The following is a 14,145-nucleotide window of genomic DNA, read 5'->3' on the forward strand; positions in this document are numbered from 1 at the left end:
ACTCTTCGGAGGACTTCTACTAAAAAGGGGAGCAGAAAATGGGAGTGTAGCTAGCGGGTGACATGCAGCCCAGGGAGAACGTTTTGTAAAGGCTGGGCAGTGATGACGTTCGCACACTGCTGGAAAGGATGGCCAAACTAGCACAGCAGGAGATGAAGCCCTGGCTGCGCGCTCTCAGGGGACTAACCTTAGAGGGGATTCTTGAAATCCGTCCTGGCTGCTTAAAGCCAAGGCAGCTAACAGTGCGAGAAGGTGCTGGAGCTGCAGTGGCTGGAGACAAGGAGGAGGGCGGTGGGCACATCATCTTCACCTTGCGGGCTTCGGGGTCCGGGGTGCTGATGAGGCGCTGGGTGACGGCAACCACTCTCCACAGACGCAGAAGCCCAAGCCAACGACGCCCGGTGAGTTTGGAGACGCTAGGCCTCCTGCCTGTGTCCACTGGGTCACATGATAGCCACGCAATGGAGGAGGCAGGAAGAACCCCTCTGGAGAGCTCGTTTGCGTGGGCCGCTTCCCGTCCCGGTGGCGGGGCGCTAACTGCCTTGCACCCGCTTGCTTCAGCGTCTCGGCTGCTCGCCTCCCGCGCCTCAACCCACTTCACGCGAACTCCTCGTTCCCGGTGCTGGAGCCACCCCTGGGCTCCCCTCAGCACCCTGCCACATCCCCGGCACCACACCCAGTGTTGAGATCCACGGACTGGGCGGGGTCGGCGTCCGAGAGGTCACGCGTCCCGCTCCGACCAATAGGCGCGCGGCTCGGGATCGAGCCCGGCCGCGCTGGGCTGCTCTCGGGCAGTCGGACTCCGCGCGTGCAGGGGACGTTTCGGGCGAACCGGTCGGTGAGCGAGGTGTGGTTCTGGGCCTGCCGTGGGAGTCCATCCCGCGGGAGGGGAGGAGAAGGGAAGGAGGCAGCGCCCGCTGACACCGGCGTCCGTCGTGCCCCCGCTACCGCGGAGCCCCCCCGCCCCGACTTCCCCTTTCTCCTTAAGACAAGGCCATGGAGCACGAAGTCCAGCGGGTTCGCAACGCATTCCTGTCCGGCCGGTCGCGACCTCTGAGGTTCCGGCTGCAGCAGCTGGAGGCCCTGCGCAGGATGGTTCTGGAGCGCGAAAAGGATATCTTAGCGGCCATCGCCTCCGACTTGTGCAAGGTATGCGCGAGACGGGAGGAGCCGGGACACCGTCTCCCGCTGCCCTACTTAGGGAGCGCATTCCGCCTGAGCTTTTGCCATTTTTTTCTTTATTTTTGATTACACAAGCACTGTAGGACTATTATCTCCAGCAGTACAGATAAAGCAAAATTTCCCTTGACTTTGCTGATCCTCCCACCTTGCTTAGAGCAGCCCGTTACGCAAGTTTGCAGACACGTAGAAATGCGTTTTCTGATCTTTGTAATAATTACTCTTGTGAATTGCCTTTTGTATTTTTGCCTGTTTTTCTGTTGCATTTATGACCCTTTTCCCATAGGAATTCTTCGTATATTTTGGATGTCAGTCATTTGTCAGCGTAACATAATGCAGATATTTTTCTCCGAGTCTGTTCCTTGTCTTTTAACGTTGTTTATGGTTTCTTTTGTAGAGAGGTTCTTTGGTTGTCGTTGCACTTAAATTTTCTTCCATGACTTCGTTTTAGGTCAGTGCTGCTCAAACTCCAGTGCACTGGCGAATCACCTGGGGATGTTGTTAAAAATGTAAATTATGGTTCAGTAGGTCTGGGGAGGGGGGCACTCTGAGAGTCTTAAGTTTCTAACGAGCTCCCAGGTGATACCACGCTGCCTGTTTTGGAACCAATCTTAGAATAACAAGGTTTTGGGTAGTTTTTAGGGTATAAATATATTCCCCTATATTTTCTAATAATATTATTATTTTGTTTTTACTGTTTATTCCAGGGGTAACAAGACCTTACTCTGGCTTTGTGAGTCTCCCTCCTCACTTCCTCCCAATCCAAGATTATTTTGAAGGGTAGTAACATCAGTAGTAGTAGTAACAACGGCAACTATAAAATTTCCTTTCTAGGACTTTAGGTGGAGAGGGGTTGTGATATCAGATAAACAAAATGGGTTAATAAAGATTTCAAAATGTCTGAATCATTCATTCTACAAGCATCAGATGTTTGTGTGAATATGTGCACATATAGGATTACTAAAGAAATACAGTAAGTTCCTTGCCCCGAGAGTTTTAAATTTAGTTGGGAAACAAAACATAACAGAAAAAATGTGAGTATAGCTTTAAACCATTGTATTAAGGGCAAAATATTAAGATACAGGTCAAAAGCATAATTGCTATAGTTTATAAAGTGTGATCAAAGCAGGCCACTATTAATCAGGGAAGTCATCATGAAAGAGGTAACATTTAAGCATGTTTTTAAATGACTTGGATCTTTAAAGAAGGATGTAGAGGAATTGAATATATTATAGAAGGAGTTAGCAAGTCTTTATTGAGGGCTTGGAGGGCTCAAAAGGAGTCAGAATGGCAAACCATCTAGTCTGATAATGCCAGTTGTCACTACATGTATACTTGGCCAGTAGTTTTTGACATTCAGGGCTGAGTGTGTCATACTCATGCAAGGTTAACTGTGGTTCTCTTATAACAGAGTGAATTTAATGCATACAGTCAGGAAGTTGTTACCATTCTTGGGGAAATTGATCTCATGCTGGAGAAGCTTCCTGAATGGGTTACTGCTGAACCAGCCAAGAAGAACCTGCTCACCATGCTAGATGAGGCCTATGTTCAACCAGAGCCCCTGGGAGTTGTACTGATCATAGGAGCTTGGAACTACCCCTTGGTTCTCACCATTCAGCCACTGATAGGAGCCATTGCTGCAGGTCTGATGTCAGCTTATGTCTCTGTACCCTTTTAGGGGGTCTTGTTCTGTCATAGTGGTTGTAAATTAAGATGATGGCTAATGAAATACATTTGCTTTGATGGTTTGCCGTGGTTTACACCAGCAATGTATTGAGAATTCATAAATACATTTTTTAATGGGCTCCAGAGGAGATTTGCATAGTGACCATTTTTTACAGCACCCAGGAAATGAACCTGTGAGGATATAAAGGCATGAGTTGACATGCTCAGGAGTTAGAGTCAGGCATTAGTATTCCAATGTAGTTTCAATTGTGAGCTCTGGCCTTGTATGAACCATTTGATTCTGCCTGACCAGCTTCTTCATTCAGATAAGGACTGTGGAAATAATGCTACTTGGGTAGTGTGTAGCAAATGCTAAGAAATTAAAATGTCTCATTTGTGCAGGGTGCAGATCAACAGCATTCTGTTGACTGCCGAGTAATTCCAGGGCAGAGAGGAGAGTCGGGTGGAAGTGGAAGAAAAGTGATAGAAAGATGGAGTGGGGGAGGCAGATGGAGCCTGTTGGTTACCTAAAAGTAATAACTAAGGAGTTAGCATTTGAGAAAGAGAACATGAGACAAGCTCTTGTCTTCATTATGAGGAAGAGCCTCAGAAGCAATGGGAGTGTTTCTTCTGTACTCCCCACGTGAACACTGTTTGGGTAGCTATTAAAGTTTACTCAAGCGTTACACAATACTGTCCTGCTTTTTGCTTTGTTTAGGAAATGCTGTGATTCTGAAGCCTTCTGAACTAAGTGAAAATACAGCCAAGATCTTGGCTAAGCTCCTCCCCCAGTATTTAGATCAGGTAAGAACGTCTTGTCCATCTTCAACACATTTGTTTATTGTGGTGAACAAATACTTGACTCTCCTACTAGTACATGCCTTGATGGCTGGGGATCTCTTAAGCCTTCAGCAATTGGCTTACTAAAAGAAGTTAAGTTCCAAAATAAACTGTGGAATAGCTCAGCGATTGTGGTTTCTCAATCCATTTGGGCCCATAGCTTCATAGACACCCGGGGCTACTTACAGATCCTCTTCTTCCATTTGGCATTTTGGATTAACCTTTAACCTTTGATTTAATATGATTTTAGGTATGTTCATTTAGTGAATTACTTAATGAGGAACTGGTACTGTGCTGGGTTCTGATAATCTCTTTTTCAGAAGGCATGTTCAGAAGGCATGAGATATGAGAACACTTCTAAAACAAGCATGTTTGTGGCATGGGAACCACAAAAAGAAAATGGCCTCCTAAACCACAGGGTGGTTCATCTCTCTGTCCAAATCAGAGGTTCAAACGCCCTCCTGGGAGGAAGTTTATGATGCCACCATGGAATTGGGACTGCCTGGTTCTATATGTAACCTGCAGGAAGGAGTTCTCATTTCACTCATTGAAAGTCACCTTTAAAATACATGTCAATTTATAATAATGTAGAGGACAGCTCCAGCCCTTGGGATAATACTGTTCTTTGTTGTCTTTATCACTGGTGCAGTAGCCCATAGGAAATTTTGTTCTAACAGTGTGGTTATCTAGCTCCGAAGGATGATGAAGCCTGTGAGATGTCACGCATTGAGCAGGATTTAGAACCAGAAGACAGAGGTTGATAGTCCCACTTTGCCCCTCACCAGGGGTTAATTCTTCACTATCTGACTGTGTCCAGATGGGGATAATAATGCCTACCCTGCCTCACTTAACTTGTTGGCCAACCAACCACGTGCTCTGGAGATTAAGCCATGTTAAATCTTGAAACATTTGGGCAGTCGAACTATGAAATGATTGAGGACTAATTAGTAGCAGACCAAGTGAGGAAGCACGAGGTCCACATGCCAACTTTTACTTTATGACTGCACCTCAGAATCTTTTGAACATACCTCCCTCTGTCTTCCTTCCTTGCCATCTGTTCTCTGTCATTGCTTTTCATGTTATTCAAAATGTTCTCTCATACATAATAGCTGCCAATAATAGCACAGTGTGTATAAGGGATCAGTCCTAAGGTATGTGACTTCTCCCCCATAACAGGTGAGGAAACTGAGGCTCAGAGATGTTCAATAGCTTGGCAAAGGTCACATAAGCTAGTAAGCGACAGCTTCAGTCCAGATCTGACTTCAGAAGATAGTGTTCTTGCGTACTCTGCTTTGCATACCTGTTCATTCAGCAGATATTTACTTGGTTCCTACCATGGGCTAAGCCCTATCCTGTGTTATGTAGAGAGAATGTTCAGGTTAAAACATTAAGTTGGGTCTGTCCTGTGGTCATTCACAGCAGCCGCTTTCTCACCCAAATCCTCAACTTACGTAGCCCCCACCTCATACATTTCCCTGGTCAAATCCAAACGTTTGCTTTCTTCTCTTTTGTGTCTTCATTGCTGAGCTAATGTAGAAAATACTGGACTCTCCAGTCAGTTCCACTGTAGGTTCATGGTTCTCAGACTGTTCTTCCCTCGGTCTCCATCAGCTCCCTCTCCTATCCTCACAAGGACCACTCTCCATCTTTTCTTGGTTTTACTGAATATTACATGTTTATGTTGAAGAAACTGCTCATGTTAGATAATGGGGTTAATTTGGCAGTGCAAGTATTTATTTGTTTGTTTCTTTAAGGACCTGTATGTTGTTGTCAATGGTGGTGTGGAGGAAACCACAGAGCTTCTGAAGCAGCGATTTGATTACATTCTCTATACGGGAAGCACTGCAGTTGGAAAAATTGTTATGACAGCTGCTGCCAAGCATCTGACCCCTGTGACTCTTGAACTGGGAGGGAAGAGTCCGTGTTACATTGACAAAGACTGTGACCTGGACATCGCCTGCAGGTGAGACCGGCTCTCTGGTTATCTGGGGCTTTCCCAGCACAGTGGAGACTTTTCCTAACAGGTTGATGTGTCCTCTTTGCACGGGAACACTCTGCCTCCTCGCTCCAAGAGACATAATTAAGTTTTGGTGGTTGATGTCCTCAAGGACATCACCCTGTCTCTCAGTGCCACTGCCAGAGGAGATGAGCACATGGTGGCTCTGATGAGTTAAGGAAAAGGTTCTTTCTGTTCTCGAGATTATACATCTGGCAAGAAATTTTACTGTTTTGCTGGTTGATGATCCCAGAAGTAGGTAATCCAAAGTATTGTGTGTGCCAAATAAAATCTTTAAATCCCCAACAGAAAAGGTATTATGTTGATCTCTTCACTGAGTTCCTTTGTTGACAAAGCCAGTATTCTGTTAACTTAGAATAGCATCTTGCAGCTGGGAACTAGAAAATAAAAGGTGTCAGATTCTCTCTGCTAAATCAGGTTTAGCTACCTGGAAGTGCCCAAACCCAGAACTAACTGTGCTCAGGGCTGTATGGCTTTCGCTCCCCTTCAGAGATGAGGGAGCAAGGAGGAGGTACAGGGAGTTAGGTGAGGGTCTCAGTTGGCTTCATAAGTAGAAGCCTACTTGCCAGAATATGGGCCTCAGTGAATGTTCCAGTTGCGGACTTGGATGCAGACATGGGCATGGCTTTTCAAAATGGGAAGCGGTTCATGACCTGTTTCTACCCAAACATCTTGCCGACAAGATCTGAAGCCACAACCAGGAAAGGTAGAGTGTGTATGGAAGTCCTGCCATCCCGGGTGTCCTCTTAGCTGGAATGGGAAGAGGAAGAGGGTGTTGGGAGGCTGTTTCTCTCTTTTGCTGTAGCAGGGAAGGGCTTCACTGCTTACAAAGTACTGTTTCCCATGAGCCGGTGTGAGAATTTCCCTGCTCCTTAGAGTATCATACCTACATCAGTTGGAAATGCATTCTAAGTCCCAGCCACCTGATTTAGAGATGAGTTTTTAAAACATTTCTATTTTCTATAAAGATTACCAAGTAAATCTATGAATACATGCTAGTTGCAAAACATTCAAACAACACAAAAGTACGTATGTGACAAGAAAATAGTAGACGGAATTCTGTGGCTATTCTGGGTTTTTGCCCCATAGACGCATAACCTGGGGGAAGTACCTGAACTGCGGTCAAACCTGCATTGCTCCTGACTACGTTCTCTGTGAACCATCTCTCCAGAATCAAATCGTACAGAAGATTAAGGAAACTGTGAAGGTTTGTGTTGAACACATCTGATTCCATTGGTTTCATTAAGATAAGGAGTGAAATCAACTGTTTGCAGGCAGCATCCTTATTCCCTCCTTTCCCCAGGAAAACTCCAGTAGTATATGTGATCAAAGTAAGTTACTGGCTAATTAAAAGTGCTGTCTGCACCTTTCGTAGAATGTCTGCTGGGAGCAAGGTTAGGTTGGAGTTAAACCCACTTAAACTCTGTAGTTGGTTTGTTGAGGAAACAACTTGTTAGTTATGGCACATGCTTTAAAATAAACGTTTTGTGGTTTTGAGAGAATGTTGCCAGTCCTCTGAAGTCCAGTCAGAGGCCCCTGGCCATATTGGCATTGCAAGTACGATTATCAGTTCTTGTGTATGTTGAGGGTTTAGGAAAGCCAATAGTTTGGAGGAGTGAGTGAGTTAGATACGTACTTATATATAGTATACTCCTGACATGGTTTTCAGTCTTCCAGGGTGTTTAAAGATCTGTAGCGAGGGAATCAAGGAAGGCTGTATGATAGTGTCCTGAGAAAATGGATGATTTAGATTGGAAGAAAGGAACGGGATGAGCCAGTGGGACTGAGTTCTCCAGTGGGAGGGAGTCGTTAAGCTCCCTGGGTGGAGGAAATTATTAGAACAATCATTGTTCACCTACCAGTTGCTAATTGAGCACAGAAAGAAGGATCAAGAACACCAAAGAGTAATGATTATGATCAGAGAATGGAAGCTATACCAGGAATTTTAGGGAAGTACAGGGCTCCAGGCAGGGTAACTTGGGCCTGAGCTGCTGAGGGTCTTGGGCATAAGTGATGGGACTGAAGGTGGAGCCAGACAAGGAGAACATGAGAGGAAAATTGGCCAGACTCAGGGAATGTGGAACAGCTGAGGGGTTCAAGATCCCAGTGAGACGGAAAATACTTGGGAATTGGAGAAGATGTGCTCAGTTGAGTATGGTGTCTAACTCAGTTTCAAAGGAATAAGAGCCCTATTGCCTTTTTCTTATTTTTATTTTTTTTATTCCTTCATTCCTTCCTTTCCCCTTTCCTTTTCCTTTCCTTCCTTTTTTTCTTCCCATCACCTTCCTTTGAGGTGTTTATATTCTCAACACAGTGGTTCTCAGCCGAGGTTCACTAGGGAGCCATTTAAGAAAAGTTCCCAGCTCTTACTCTCCAGATGGTGATTTAGTTGACCTGGGGTCTCCAGATGATTGTAAGGTACAACTAGCATTGGAAACCCCGGTAGGTGGCTCCACGGTTGGGCCCCAGAAACATGCATTTCAATAAGCTGCCTGGATGATTCTCACCACCCAGACTTGAGGCTATTTATGCAGGGTGGGTGAGTAATACTCATTTTAATTTGAGATTAAGTTGAGAGCTTTCACAAGACTTTGAAGTGATGGAGCAATTCAGTAATTTTATGTTTGTTTTACGTAATATTACGGTTTTTAAGGTACTTTTACCTTGTTTAGTTTACCAAAACTGTATTTTGATCTTTTGAGTGGTTTTCCCTGTCATCTGTGACTGGTGGAAATACCAGTCCAAAGAAGATACAAAACAATGAAAGAGCACAAAGCTCAGCAAACCGTTTCTGTAAAGGGCTAGGTAGTATTAATACTTATTTTAGGCTTTGCCGGCCATAGGGTCTCTGCAACTCATTGCAGGAGGAGAGCAGCCACAGCTGATAGGTAAACAAGTGTGGCCTTAACAAGAGCTTCCCCTACACCTGCTCCTGCATTTCCCCCGAAAAGGGCCCATGGGTAGACTTCAGGAGGTCCATGTGAACCGCTGAAACCACAGGAAATGATAGATCTGTGTGCATGCTTTAATTCTTGTCCTTGAACCTGCCAAAAGCCTTAAACTTACTACTGTTAACACTGCAGATTCTCCTCGACTTACAATGGGGTTACATCCTGATAAGCCCCATTGTTAGTTGAAAATATCATAAGTCAAATTTATTTACTATACCTAACGTATGGAATATCATAGCTTAGTCTACCCTACCTTAATCGTGCCCAGAACACTTACATTAGCCTACAGTTGTGCGAAATCATCTTGCTGCTGCTGCCCAGCTTCACAAGAGTAGTATTGAACCACATATTGCTAGTCCAGGAAAAAATGGAAATTCAAGGTACGGTTTCTCCTGAATGTGTATTGCTTTGGCACCGTTGTAAAGTCAAAAAAATGTAATTTGACTCCTCCTAAGTCGGGAATAGTCTGTACTATTAAAGTACTTGGTGGGGTGGGATGTGATGATATAAAACTAGATCAATTTGGAGGCATGAGTGGATTTTGTACTTAGGAAAGCAATTGAAATATGGGCCTTTTGTGACAAAAACTATTGTTTTAAATAGGAATTTTATGGAGAAAATGTAAAAGAATCCCCGGATTATGAAAGGATCATCAATCTTCGTCATTTTAAGAGGATACTAAGTTTGCTTGAAGGACAAAAGATAGCTTTTGGTGGGGAGACTGATGAGACCACCCGCTACATAGGTAATGGAAGTTCACCTTTTCTTAGGGGAGATGGCAGTTTGACAGCTGTCATTGATGTGTTACTGGCACTAACTAAACGGATGAGTAGTGTTTAATAAACTGGTAAATACTGCTTTCTGTTAGACTGTTCTTGTCATAAAGTGTTTAAAGATGATCATGTACGTACACACGTTGAATAATACTACCTGTGTTGCACTAGTTTTTTTGTATTCACACATATTTTATCTATTTTTTTTTCTTCTTAACTACCCTGAGCAGCAGAATAGAGTTCTACGTAATTATTTTCAGTTTATGGCTGGAAAAACAGCACAAAGAAGGAAATAGCTTAACCATAATTCTACAACTAGCAGTGCTATTGCAGAAATAATGTTTTGTGTTTTTTATTTTTTGCCATGAATATGTATTACTTTTGAATTTTAAACATATTTTTTAAAAAGTAACATACATGATAACAGAAGAATTACACATTAAGTTGGCGAAAAGCTGCCCCAACTAGCTTTACTTAACTCTGATTGGCTAGGATGCTGCACATTACCAAAGCATCCCACTTAAAAATTACTTTAAGGACTTAAACAACAATGAAAATATGTTCTCTGGTAATGAACAGCCCCGGGGTGCTCCCACCCTGTTAGTGCAGTGGTTCAGTAACACCCTCAAAACCTCATTCTTTGCTCTTTCTGTTCTCCCATCCTCAGCATGTTGACTTCTAGGCCAGTCAGTGATGAGAGGAAAGGTCTGTCATGATTAGCTCACACTGTTTAGGAATATTCCCCTGACCTGGAGTCCCCTTACCTGAACACATGGCTATGCAGAGGAAGGTTCTCTGAGAATCAGAGAACCAAATCGGTTCTCTGACCCAGGCAAGTGGCAGGTTTGGGTAACAGCTTATATACCTCTGGAGTGTGCTGGCAAGAGCTTCCCACCACATTGCCAGGAGAACCTAGTAGGAAACAAGGTATTGTTTATTGTCAGGTGTCTTCCCTTTTAGTTGATCTGGCTTGTTTACAGGGTCTTTCTGAGTATTGCTACCTGGTGACTTATTTGGCATGGATGGTGGGACACAGTTCAAAATTTCTTCAACGTCCATGTTGCTCTCCTTTCTTGTGCCCTTTCCCCGTTTGAGCCCGTGGACCATTTAAATATGTTTTCTTAATCTAATGGAGTGAAAATAAAGGTCAGTGAGATAATATGCAAGAAAGCACTTCAATTAAGTGGTGTTGATTTGATCCACAGGGGCTGTCTATGCTCCCAGAAAGCTGTAAACGTAACCTCCTATTATGAATGTGGATATGAATATGCCTATGAACAGGGTTAAATATGAATAGGATATGCCCAGGTATATATCTTTCCCCCGGTTTGCATGAGTTGCTCCTGATGCATGTGCTTGGAAATAGTTACTGACTTTGCACAGTTTTCCACATACTCAGAACTTTGTTTTTCAATAGATACTATTTGGGTGGGACTGGAAGGGATGGATAGGTGACGGTATGAAACAAATGTAAAATGAGAGTTTTGCATTTCTGTCTTCTGTAGCATTCTCATTTTGTTGTATCCTTTTCAGCCCCAACAGTACTTACTGACGTTGATCCTGAAACCAAGGTGATGCAAGAAGAAATTTTTGGACCAATTCTTCCAATAGTGCCTGTAAAGAATGCAGATGAAGCTATCAAATTCATAAATGAACGTGAAAAGCCCTTGGCTATATATGTGTTTTCTCATAACAACAAGGTAAACTTTACAGAAAACAGCACTCCATCATAAACCACTATTATAAATCATGTTCCCTCTTTGCTGTAAAGAAAATGGTTTATATTGTGTAGTGCCAGAGTCCACCAAGTGAGGCAATACTCCTAAATTGCTATCTCGGGTAATGAGGCCTTGGGGTTATCGCTGTAATCTTTCCCATACTCTCTGGAGTTAGATCTGAGGTGAATGTCACAAGGTTTTTGACTCCCAAACACCTCCTATATAATTGGAAGACTCATCTACCAGTGTTAGAAGCTTTGCTGACTCCACAGGTCATTCCTGTATAGGAGCCTTTCCCCATTACCGAAATGGCATTCACAGCCACTTCATTGGGGCTGTATGAGACAGAAACCTCTGGAATTGTCACAGAAATGGTTGGTGTATCTTGGACTTGAGTTTCTCCAGTTACATGACTTTGTTGTTAGAGTGATGGAACCTTACCAGGCAGGTGAGCATTTCATACATATGACATGAGCATGAGTAGCCTGGCTACTTGCTGCATGGCTCCTGCATTTGCATCACAGGGAGACTGGCTGCTGCTAAGGGACAATGGCCTCAAGGTGGGCAAGTAGGTTCAAGAGCCCTCTGAAGAAAAGGGAAAGACTGAGCGGTCAAGATTTGAGTTCACAAATCACATGTGTTGTGAGAGCCTCTGATGTTAACATACAGGCAGTCCTGTGGCAGCGTCAAGAGCTTGCGATGCTATTGAGATGCAGATCTCTACGGATAGGTTAAGTGAGACCAAAAGTGTCTTCTGGAAAAAGAATGGGTTATTCACAGGCAGTGACTTGACATTTTAAATGACCATAGACAATGCGGTGGACAGGACCCTGAAGTCTAAAATCTACTGCCCGTGCAGGTTAGTGGGGAGTGCTTCCCAGCAGTTGGGTGGCCTGTGGTAACCATAGTCCCCTATCACATTCCCTATGAGGAACTCTCAAGGGTTTGTCGGCACCCAGTGAAATGACATTTACCAGTCAAGTGTCATTGTGCCTATTCCAGTCTTAGGTCAACTGTTTATTTCTTCAAAAACTGGATGCTAAATCTTAAATATTCGTTACATTTAATAAAAACTAAATGACGTCTATTGATCATATGCTATAATTTAGAGCAGAGATAAATACTAACAATTTTTAAAAACCAGAATACAGTCTGATTGTCCCTTATTTTGAAGAAAGGCTTTTTGCTGCTGTTTTGGGTAGTCCGACTCCAGGTAGTGACTGAACAGCCCCAGCTCGGTGCTGCCTCCCTTGAAGCACCTGATGTGCGTCTGAGAAGTTAGATAGCCATCACGTTTGCTGCTTGTCCTCTGTCCAGGGATCAGCCTCTCCTTGAATTGTTTCATGATTTGGGAAAAGCAAGAGACTAGATAGGACGAGCCGAAAGAAATTCATTTTTGGTGAAGCTCTTTAGACACTAGATTGTTAACGTGTTTGGTACAGTGTCCCCAAAAAACTTGAGTAGTTGTGTGGACACATGAAGCCAGGATGTGTGTTACAGCACAGCCTGCTGCGGCCGCCGCTGACCTGGGAACCTTTCTTCTCTTCTCAGCTCATCAAACGGATGATTGATAGCACATCCAGTGGTGGTGTCACTGTCAATGACGTTATCATGCACTTCATGCTTAGTTCTTTGCCGTTTGGAGGAGTGGGTGAGTATTCCTCTCTCCTGTTCACAGCAAATATTTGAAAATATTTCTGGAATAGTTACTGTTTCTGCAGGTCTCTGTTTGATTGTTCTGTCCTGAGAGAGACCTTTCCTGACCACCCAGGTGAAGGTCGCCTTCCTGCCACCTGTCCAGGCACTCTGCTGAGGGGTTAATCTCTGTCCTGTCACCCATCTTTTGTGCTTAGTAGCAGTTACCAAACTCATTATTTTATTCCTTTCATTGACTTACCTGTGTATTGTCCTTCTCTCAGATTTAGGGAAAGTTTTTGGCCAACAATCAGATCTTAAATTAATTAGTAAGGTCCCCCTTGTCTTTGTTTTAAGGGAGGCAGTGCACGACAGGATCCGGATGCCAGGAACAGTCAGCAGTCCAAAACCCCTGTGCTGCTTCTCAGAGTAGCATTGAGGGTGTCCAGGCATCGGTCTCTACTTGAATTGTTTCATGATTTGAGAAGAGCAAGAGAATCCCTGTGTTCTAAAGAGGAGGCGCAGAGAGAAATTCATTCTTGGTGAAGTTGCTTCCTTAGGGCTGTGACCTGACTCCCTCTTTTACACCTGGGATGATTGACTCAACTTTTTATTTTTTCCTTCAGGATCTAGGTGGTAGGCTTCTCTATTATCCATTAGAGATATTACAAATGAGAAATGCATAAAAAATTCTCAAAGCAAAAACCAGACAATAAAAGCCACTGTCTTAAAAGTTCCTGCTTTATTCTCTTCCTCTGTAATAGCATAAACTACTCCATGGGAATGAAATGGCCCAGTTTCACCTGTTAACCACCTGTTCCTATTTAAGACAAGCTTGTCCCAAGAAACCCAGGCCTGCTTCCCATGATTACCACAGCTCCCTTTTTAGGACATAAACATATGCGCGCACCCAGCACAGTGCCTGGCAGGTGTGCGGGACAGGTGAGGAGAGACCGGGGCAGTATTGTCAGACCCAGACTGGAGCTGTGCCTTGGACTCGGCTGCTGTCGGGAGCTAATGGAAAGAGAGTGGTTATTTTGGAAGGTTAAGCGACATGATTTGCTAATGGATTGAATGTGTTTGAGTGTGGGGACAGATGGTGGGTGAAAGAGGATGGTTCATGGGATTTGGGCTGGAGTTACTGTAATTTCACTGCCCAGATTCTTGGGGAATTGGATTGACTCTGTTGTCTCCAGTTCTTCTGCGTCCCATGGGATCTTCGCTCCCAACTACACTGGCAACCAAAGACTCGTTGCTCCACACGAGGTCACAGGCAACTTCTGAGAGCAAATCTGGTGACCTGGGCTCTGTCCCTCTCTTCTTAACTAGATAGCATTTGGCATCATTGACCATACTCTCTTCTTTAT

General features: G+C 44.0%; 1 protein-coding gene across 5 annotated transcripts in view; it reads left to right on the top strand.

Moving 5' to 3' along the window:
* Window positions 1–14,145, top strand: part of ALDH3A2 (aldehyde dehydrogenase 3 family member A2) — a 22,683-nt gene continuing 8,538 nt past the window's right edge. Inside the window, exons 1-10 of one of the 5 annotated variants that reach the window (XM_081029124.1) lie at window positions 1–401; window positions 562–847; window positions 989–1,149; window positions 2,591–2,822; window positions 3,563–3,648; window positions 5,439–5,647; window positions 6,791–6,908; window positions 9,256–9,397; window positions 10,959–11,125; window positions 12,695–12,794. In XM_081029124.1, coding sequence (XP_080885250.1) covers window positions 129–401; window positions 562–847; window positions 989–1,149; window positions 2,591–2,822; window positions 3,563–3,648; window positions 5,439–5,647; window positions 6,791–6,908; window positions 9,256–9,397; window positions 10,959–11,125; window positions 12,695–12,794 — 1,774 coding nt within the window. In that variant the 5' untranslated portion in view covers window positions 1–128. Of the gene's footprint in view, window positions 402–561; window positions 848–988; window positions 1,150–2,590; window positions 2,823–3,562; window positions 3,649–5,438; window positions 5,648–6,790; window positions 6,909–9,255; window positions 9,398–10,958; window positions 11,126–12,694; window positions 12,795–14,145 lie in introns of those variants that run through there. The other 4 variants (XM_081029126.1, XM_081029125.1, XM_081029128.1 and 1 more) reach the window with 4 other exon arrangements.

The sequence above is a fragment of the Rhinolophus hipposideros genome (assembly GCF_964194185.1).
Source record: "Rhinolophus hipposideros genome assembly, chromosome: 20".
NCBI classification, from domain to species: domain Eukaryota; kingdom Metazoa; phylum Chordata; class Mammalia; order Chiroptera; family Rhinolophidae; genus Rhinolophus; species Rhinolophus hipposideros.